Below are 9,018 nucleotides of genomic sequence, written 5' to 3' on the forward strand. Positions count from 1 at the left end.
TTGATGTTCCGAGCACCGAGATCTCGAGCTTCCAAATATATACACAAAATAGAACAATCTTTTTTTAAAAAATAAAAAATAAAAAAATTCCAGGGCTTTTGCAATAATTCTAAAGTTTAAAGAAATTCATTCACTAAATTTATGGCAGGCTGTTACAATGACTGTTGCAAATCATTCAATGTTATATCTATCTTTTGACAGGTGATCACACAATAATAGCATGCACCTTCATTCATTAGTACCATCTATGATAGAAGGTTCTCAACAGATTCTACTTTTGTTGTGGAGGTATTTTGTGGAAAAAGCTCCATAATTGATGGGACAAAACTGTTTCTGACCAGAATCACTCGTGGGTCGCTCCTCGTATATAATTTGCCACAAAAAGTGGTATTTCCCACAACCAATTCTTGTGGGATTAGTAGTTTTCTAGCGGGATAAGTCACGGGATGTAATACTTATAGCCGTTTGGATTTGGTTGTGAATCGTGGGAAAAGAATTCTAATTTCGGCGATATGTAAGAGATGCTTGTCTCCCACTCAAAATATGAGGAAACTATCCCTCCCAGAATATGATAAAAACTCTCAGATATGATAGAAACTAACCTTTGTAGCTATAGAGTTTGCCAAATTGAGACTTCCTACTAAACTAGAAACTTCAACCAAGTAAAGGTATTAGTTAAACTTATTAAGAATGATGCAGCAGCGAGAGGAAGATGCAGAAGCAAGGAAAGAGATGATGCCACTCACTCGTACACATGCAGATGGAATGCGAATAATAGAACGCATGGGTATGCAACAGAGATGCACAGAGTGTTGGAAGAATGATATTTCGTGTATTCATTTGTCATATACAATGGCTATTTATAGATACATAGGATTGGTAAATGAAATATAAAAATAAAAAATGTGTATTTACAGCTCATCAATTAAAATTAATCTCTTCATGACTCATCAATCTGGTGGTCTTGTATGTGTTTGACAATATTCCTCTTCTAACTTCAATAGCCCCCCTTAAGATGGAGAGTTAATATCGATGACTCCCATCTTGAGCAATAATCGATTGAATGTAGGAGAGTGTAATGGCTTGGTAAGTAAATCTGCTAACTGGAAAGAGGAGAAAACATTAGCAGTTTTTACTTGACCTTCGAAGATTTTATCGCGAGCTACATGGCAGTCAAGTTCAATATGCTTTGTGTGTTCATGAAAGATGGGGTTTGCGGCAATTTGCAAAGCAACTTTATTGTCACAGAGTGTAGATGGAGTGCCAATGGTGAGGCGCAGATCACTGAGTAGGTAGCGAATCTAAGTGAGTTCACAAACGACGGCAGCCATTGCTCTATATTCTGACTCGGCGGAGGATCCGGAAATGGTGTTCTGTTTTTTTTTTTTTTTTTTTTTTTTATTTCCATGAAACCAAAGAGGTTCCAATGAAAACACAAAATCCGGTGGTTGACCATCGCGTGTCTGGGCAATTTGCCCAATTGGCATCAGCATATGCTATAAGTTCCACATTCGAACTAGCAGGAAGAAAAATACCCTGGCCAGGGGTTCCTTTAATGTATTTAAGAACTTTGATCACAGCATCATAATGCGGAATACGTGGATTTTCTATAAATTGACTTAGCAAGTTGACACTATAACTCAAATCCGGTCGTGTGTTGGTCAAATAAAGCAATTTGCTAACTAATTTCCGATAATGTGTAGGATCATGAAAAAGGTTACCTTCATCTTTCCTTAGTTTGCTATTTGGTTCCATTGGCAATGGGGAGGGTTTTGCTGCAAGAAGGCCTGTCTCCGAGAGTACATCCACTGCATATTTGCGCTGCAAATTTGAATCCCTACTTTGGATCTCCATGCCGAGAAAGTAACGCAATGTCCCCAACCGTTTGATGCGGAATTTAGCTTCCAAGAAGTGTATGACAACAAGGCTTGAGCTGGAATTTGAACTCATGAGGATGATATCATCAACGTACACGAGGAGGTTAAGAAATGAATTATCTGTGCATTTGGTGAATAAGCTGTAATCCGCCTTTGATTGGGTGAAGCCAAACTCAACTAATGTGGAGGTCAGCTTTATGTTCCATTGGCGAGAAGCTTGGCGAAGGCCATACAAGCTTTTCTGTAAATGGCAGACTTGTTTGGATTTTGCTGCATAGTGACTAGGAGGTGGTCGCATATAAATTTCCTCATCGAGATCGCCATAAAGAAAGGCGTTGTTGACATCGAGTTGTTGGAGATCCCAACCTTTTGATGGTAGCAACTGCTAGTAGACAACGGATTGAACTAATTTAGCAACAGGGGAGAATGTATCGTGAAATTCAATACCTTCATGTTGGGTGAATCCCTTTGTAACTAGGCGAGCCTTGGCCCGCTCGATTTTGCCGTCAGCTTGGAATTTGTACTTGTAAATCCACTCGCAGTCAATCGGTGTCTTGTTTGGAAGGAGATCAAAGATGGTCCAGGTCTGATTGAGCTCAAGTGCAGTGAGTTCTTGGTTCATTGCCTCGCGTCAAATTAGTTGTTGGATGGCTTGGCGGTATGAGGTGGGTTCGGCATGAATGGAAACAGAGGTGGTAAAGGCACGAAACAAAGGTGAGAGGAGGCATAAGATGAAACAGACGAGATGGGAAAAGGAACATTACCTAAAGAATCATGTGATTCAGGACGCGTCATCATGGATGCCGAATGGTGTACAACAGGTGTGGAGGCTTGTTGGCAATGATAGTCACGGAGGTATGCAGGGGCTTTGCGAGTGCGTGGTGTTCTGCGAGATGGAGGGAGTGTTGAGGTGGAATCTTCTGGACGTTGGCTAGGCGTAGTTGTGGTAGGAGGTAACGAGAGTGAATTGTTGGTGGGGTTGGATTCGTCAATGTGTGTATTGGGAGAGGAGGCCACGTTATCGTTATTCTGGGTGGTGGGAAATGAGGCCACGTGTTCATTGTTATGAATGGGTGAATTGAGAGAATGGAGAGGGATAGAAGGGGTGTCGGTGGAAGGAGAATTAGTGGGTGCTGATGAAATGGTGTCAATGAGAAAAAAATGTTTGATTTTTTAGTGGAAAAATCTCTTCATGGAAGATGACGTCTCGAGAGATAAAAATTTGTTTGGTGGTGAGATCAAGCAATTTATATCCTTTGACACCGTATGGGGTATCCAAGGAAGAGACATATTTTGGCGCGAGGGTCGAATTTAGATTGGGAATGTGATAGAGTGGAGGCAAAGCATAAGCACCCGAAAACTTTTAGATGTGAGTAAGAAGGTTTGGTTTGATAAAGGATTTCAAATGGGGTTTTATTATAAAGGATTGGTGTTGGTGTTCTATTGATTAGGTAGGCCGTGGTTGTGATAAAATCAGACCAATATTGTAGGGGTAAACCGGATTGAAATTTGAGTGCACGTGCCACATTGAGAATGTGTTGGTGCTTACGTTCGGCAAGAGCGTTTTGTTGAGGTGTGGCGACACATGTTAATTGGTGGATGACGCCTTTGGAATTGTAAAAATGTGGCATGTTAAATTCGGTGCCATTATCGGATCGAAGAGTTTTAATATGGCTGCCGAATTGGGTCTCAGTGAGTGCAAAAAAATTGATTAGAGAGGTTTGAGCTTTAGCTTTGTTTTTAAGAAGATAAATCCAAGTGCATCTTGTGAATTTATCAACAAGGTGAGAAAATATTTTGCACCATTGTAAGCTTGTGTTGAGTTGGGTCCCCAAATGTCAACCGAAACAATATCAAAGGGTTTGGTGGCTTTGGATTTTGATTCGGAAAAAGAAATTTTGTGTTGTTTTGCTAGTGGACAAACAGTACAGGGAAGTTGAGAATGATCTGAGCATTTGAGATTAAGATTAACATCATGTAATATATGCTTAGTCATGGAACTATGTCCAAGCCTTTAATGCCATAACATAAACTGAGTAAATTTTGAAGCAGGGGTATGATTGATAGATATTGAAGGAAATAAATTGTGAAAAAAAGATTGCAAGAAAGAAGGCTCTGGTCTGGACAATATCAGGTGATACAAGCCGTTACAAACCGTCCCCACTCCAATCGTCATCTAGGATGGAAAGCCCTGAATATAGCAAGAATTGGAGAAAACAATTAGACAACAATTAGAATGTTGGGTTAAGGATTTGGCACAGATTAAATTGAAGGTAAAATCAAGAACACATAAAACATGACGAAGGATTAAATGGGGCGTTAAATGAACATCACCAATATGAGAAGCAGTTGTAGTGGATCCGTTTGGCAGCTTGATGATGCGAGATGTAGGAGTGATATTGTGTGTGAAAACTTTTGGGCTACAGATCATGTGATCTGTAGCACCGGTGTCTATCATCCAAGGTGTTTGAGTGGTTGTGGTGCAAGCTAGTGTGTGTGTATAAGAGGAGGAAGAGATACCAAACATGGGAAGGGAGTTGGCATTGACGTTGTTCGCAGTAGGAGTGTTGGCATTGCTGGAAGTAGGATTTAGTAAGGCAATGAGTTGCGAGTACTGCTCTGGAGTGAGAGATGGACCATGATTAATTTCTTCCTGCACAAGAGAGGATTGATTAGCATTGGATTTGTATTTGGAACTGTTCTTGTGTCCTGGAGGAAACCCATTCAACTTGTAACATTTTTCCCGCATGTGTCCAGGTATGTGACAATGGGAGTAGATTGGTAAATTCGGATTTGCTTTGAAGCAATGCTCCAACGAATGGCCAGGAATATTGTAGTGAGAGCAGAACAGACGTTCATGGCGTTGGTTCAGGATTTCTGAGGTCTTGGTGGCCATGGCAAGTGGAGTTGGAATAGAGTGCAGTTGTTGTCGCCTCTCCTCTTGTTGGACAAGTGATAGAACCCGATTGAGAGGTGGAAGAGGATCCTGAAGTAAACTTTGTGCACGAACAGAGTCATAAGAATCATCTAAACCAATAAGAAATTGCATCAGCTTATGAGTATGGGTATAGTCCAGCAAGGTTTTGACTGCACCACAAGTGCAGGTGGGCATAGGCTCACAAATTTCAAGTTCATCCCATAATGTTTTGAGTTTGTTGTGGTATTGGCTGATGGAATCAGAGTCTTGCGTGGAGGAGAAAATAGATTTAGCAAGTTGAAAAATCCGAGGAGCATTTTGTATGGAGAAACGCTCCTTAAGATCATTCAAAACACTCTCAGCTGTATCGGCATGTGCAATGCTCGATCTAAGGTCTGAGCTAACCGAATGTTGTATCCATGCTATGATCATGTCGTTGCAGCACTCCCATGGAGCATAGAGGGGATCAGAAGTGTTTGGTGGCTTGGTGATGGTTCCATCGATGAAGCCAAGTTTGTTTTTGATGTTAAGTGTTCGGTGCATCGTTCTCGCCCATGTGACATAGCTTTCGATAGTCAGCAGATCAGGGACTAAGGAAGAAGACGCACCTTCGCCTGGTTGAATAAAAAATGGACTAGCGGGATTTTGGGGGTTATTTTGAGCTGTTGGTGTCAGAATCTTCGGTCATTGCTCTGGTGCCATATTAAGAATGATGCAGCAGCCAGAGGAAGATGCAGAAGCAAGGAAAGAGATGATGCCACTCACTCGTACACACGCAGATGGAATGCGAATAACAGAACGCATGGGTATGCAACAGAGACGCACAGAGTGTTGGAAGAATGATATTCCGTGTATTCATCTGTCATATACAATGGCTATTTATAGATACATAGGATTGGTAAATGAAATATAAAAATAAAAATGTGTATATATAGCTCATCAATTAAAATTAATCGCTTCATGACTCATCAATCTGGTGGTCTTGTATGTATTTGACAATATTCCTCTTCTAACTTCAATAAAACTACAGGAAAATGAGTAATGACTCATAAAATAGTGCACGTTTTACCGCTTAGCAAAAAAGTCGGCCAAAATGCTTGCCAAACTCAATCACGTAATTGAGAAAAATAGAATGGTCTTTGTTCTCAATAATTTTTTTTTTTTTTACCAATATTCTCCGATTAATCTCGATCTCCTTATTCTTTCTTTAAAGTTCCTGAAAAGGCGGTGTTTTCCTGAGTTAGCTAGATGTTTTGAACATAACTGGGTGCAAGAAACTCTTATCTCTTAAACCACAAAACCTATGTTATGAAACTGGAAGGAAAAAAGGAAGAGGAGAGAGAATGGTTCACCTGCAGAAACCACATACCTATGTCATGAAACTCTACCTCGTAGTTAGTTTACTTATCGTCATTATATTATTGGAGAAATTGACTTGAAATTGTCACGGCCCCACGACGCAACACCGTGAGGAACCAAGACCGAACAGAAGCCCTCCACGTTTAAGTTCCCACCGTAAGACTCCTCATCCTCAAGCCACCGTAAGTCTGCGCGGTGAACCACGCTACCCAGCCACTCTTGCCAAGAAATAGCCCCTCCCTCCACTGTAAATAGCAACGAAAGTCCTCTGTTTTAACCACCTGAAAATAGAGCAGTCCCACAAGACCCCCCACTACCGTGAACGGTGAATATGCTCTACTTCCACAGAAATTCTAGTCCAAAGAGGCTTTTACCTCTCTCTACTGGCATCTAATGCAAGCTAAGCACAGGCATGAATTATCAAGCAATGTTGTCTTCACAAGTACCATTATAAGTCAATGGATATAATCAGAAGGAAATGCAGGGATCTTTACGATATTATCGAAGTAAAGAATCCTTGGCAAGCTAGGAAAAGAGACAGAATCTACCATCCCAAGACCCCACTTCGACGGCACGGAAAAACCGGGTCTGATCTAGAAGTCAAAAGGCATAACAGAGATCCTGATCATAGACAAAATCATCAATTGTCCGTTCAGTGGTGTTAGAATGCACAGCAGAAAAGTACCTCAAGCTCAGCTTAAAGAATTGCTCTGGAAGTTTTTCCAGATTGATAAACTCCAAGTGTTTCCTCTTAGTGGCGAAAGTGTACTACGTAGTATGGAACTAGAGTAACACTTACAAATCCACAGCCTAAGTATTTTATCAAGAGAGAACAAAAAGAGAGAGAGACTTTTTTCTATTTTTTTAGATGGGTACCAAAAACACAATTGAGGAGGACTATATAGTCCTCCTATGCACGGCTGGCCTTAAAGGCCAGCCTTCAATTGCCTTGTGTAACGGCAGTAACGCATGGCTTTAAGCCATGCGTTACATACGTTACAAGTAACGCATGGCTTAAAGCCATGCGTTACCAGCAGGAGGGGTCAGCCCCACGTGGGCGCCCCTCCAACTAATATCTCCCACTCGCACACAGTGGGCATGACCCCAGGTCAGCATCTCTCTAATGTTCTCAATCTTGTTCATACAAATAAATAGGTCGTGCGACCACCAAGCACATCTGTAGAAAGGAGGGAGTACATACACCAAATCTCTCCTAGAGAAGACCAGCATAGTAACATCCCTAAAGTGTCTGGTCATGTCCTAGACTTATTCGATCGCATCAAGATCAAGCATTTTCGAACCCTCTTGAGTTAAAAAAAAACTCAGAACAATACTTGACTACCTCCAAATATTTCAATGTGTTCACAACCTTTAGCCGCTACCAAGATGTAGCGTCATTTGTATGACGTCAGCAAACACTATCGAAGATACGATATCGAATAGTCTTCCCTTTACACTCATATCACTCAATTTTGGTCGAACTGCTTTCCCAACAATGCCTCTTTAGACCGTATCAATCATGGCCATAAACAGCATGCCAAAGTAGCAAACATCACAACCTCCATCTCGTGACATAGTCAAAAGTAAAGGACATTTTTTAAGAAATGAGACTCACACAGTGAGAAAGAGGGAAACATTTTACTCACTTACTCATATGGTCGTATAAGCACATATAGTATGAAACACATGCTACGGTGGATTTCTCTTTCTCAAAGAGCATATGTCTATATCAACACTGTACAGATCTCATTCTAGCCGCTCCTTAAGCGTCTAACCTGAATTCCTCAATTTGCACGTCTCCAAGGCATCAAAGAGGAACTCGCATCTGGCTTACTACAGGTTACATGGATGGTGGGGTAACCCGTGCATAGTCCTATCAATGGACCTCATCTTAGCTCCCACTAAGGCGACATAACTTTGTGTCAACCAACTTATCCCTTTGGACAAGTACCTAGGGACACAATGTCTCATCTCTACTCGCTACTTAAGCGCTAGAGGCGATCGCTCGTGTGAGTGAGCCGATCTAAGCCTGTTGACATATCTTGTGTATGTGTATTAAAAACAATACGATAAAGACAAGAACTGAATCATATTGTATTAATATCCCAAAGGAAATGTTACATCTTTATGTCATTTGAAACACAAATTACATTTATAGTCTACGCAATCCTAGATTCCTAACATGAGCCTCGAAGACATCTCTTGCTATAGGCTTCGTTAAGGGATCAGCAACCATGCGACTCGTAGAAAGATGTTTCAGAACCACTTCCTTTTGAGCTATCATGTCTCTGATGTAGTGATATCTGATATCTATGTGTTTGGCTCTTCCATGATACTTTGAGTCCTTAGCATATGCGACAGCTGCCATGCTGTCGCAGAATATTGTCACCGGATCTGAAGTATCCGTGCCAATGTCTAAATGCTTGAGGAACCTCCATAACCAAACAGCTTCTTGAACTGCTGCAGAACAAGCTATGTATTCTGCCTCCATGGTGGATAAAGCTATACAGGGTTGTTTCTTGCTGCTCCACGTAATGGCGCCTTGGTTGAGCAGAAAGACATACCCAGTGGTTGATTTGCGCTCATCTAGGTCGCTGCCCCAATCGGCATCACTGTAACCTCTTAGCTGCAAATCTGAACCCTGATAGCACAGCACATAGTCCGCAGTTCCCTTGAGATATCGCATAATCCTTTTGACCGCTTTCCAGTGAGCTAGTCCGGGGTTTGATTGGAATCTACTCACTAAGCCAACTGCATAGCATATGTCAGGTCGAGTACACATCATTGCGTACATCAGACTACCCACAGAATTAGCATAAGGGACACGAGCCATCTTTTCCTTTTCTTTTTGAGTCTTAGGACATA

At 41.4% G+C, this 9,018-nt stretch overlaps 1 protein-coding gene across 1 annotated transcript; it reads right to left on the reverse strand.

The window, feature by feature from the left end:
• Nucleotides 1-4,024: 4,024 nt before the first annotated feature.
• Nucleotides 4,025-5,337, reverse strand: LOC121246612. The gene is made up of 2 exons (XM_041144803.1): nucleotides 4,398-5,337; nucleotides 4,025-4,068 (listed from the first exon to the last, which is right to left on the reverse strand). Exons 1-2 carry the CDS (start codon nucleotides 5,335-5,337, stop codon nucleotides 4,025-4,027), a joined length of 984 nt encoding a protein of 327 aa, XP_041000737.1.
• Nucleotides 5,338-9,018: the final 3,681 nt, after the last annotated feature.

This window comes from Juglans microcarpa x Juglans regia, chromosome 1D, assembly GCF_004785595.1.
Source record: "Juglans microcarpa x Juglans regia isolate MS1-56 chromosome 1D, Jm3101_v1.0, whole genome shotgun sequence".
In the NCBI taxonomy this organism is placed as follows: domain Eukaryota; kingdom Viridiplantae; phylum Streptophyta; class Magnoliopsida; order Fagales; family Juglandaceae; genus Juglans; species Juglans microcarpa x Juglans regia.

Coding starts and splice junctions, on each gene's coding strand:
- LOC121246612 (XM_041144803.1), bottom strand. CDS start 5,337: ATGCACCGAACACTTAACATCAAAAACAAACTTGGCTTCATCGATGGA. Junction 4,069..4,397: donor CAACTCCCTTCCCATGTTTG/GTATCTCTTCCT, acceptor TGCTATATTCAG/GGCTTTCCATCCTAGATGAC.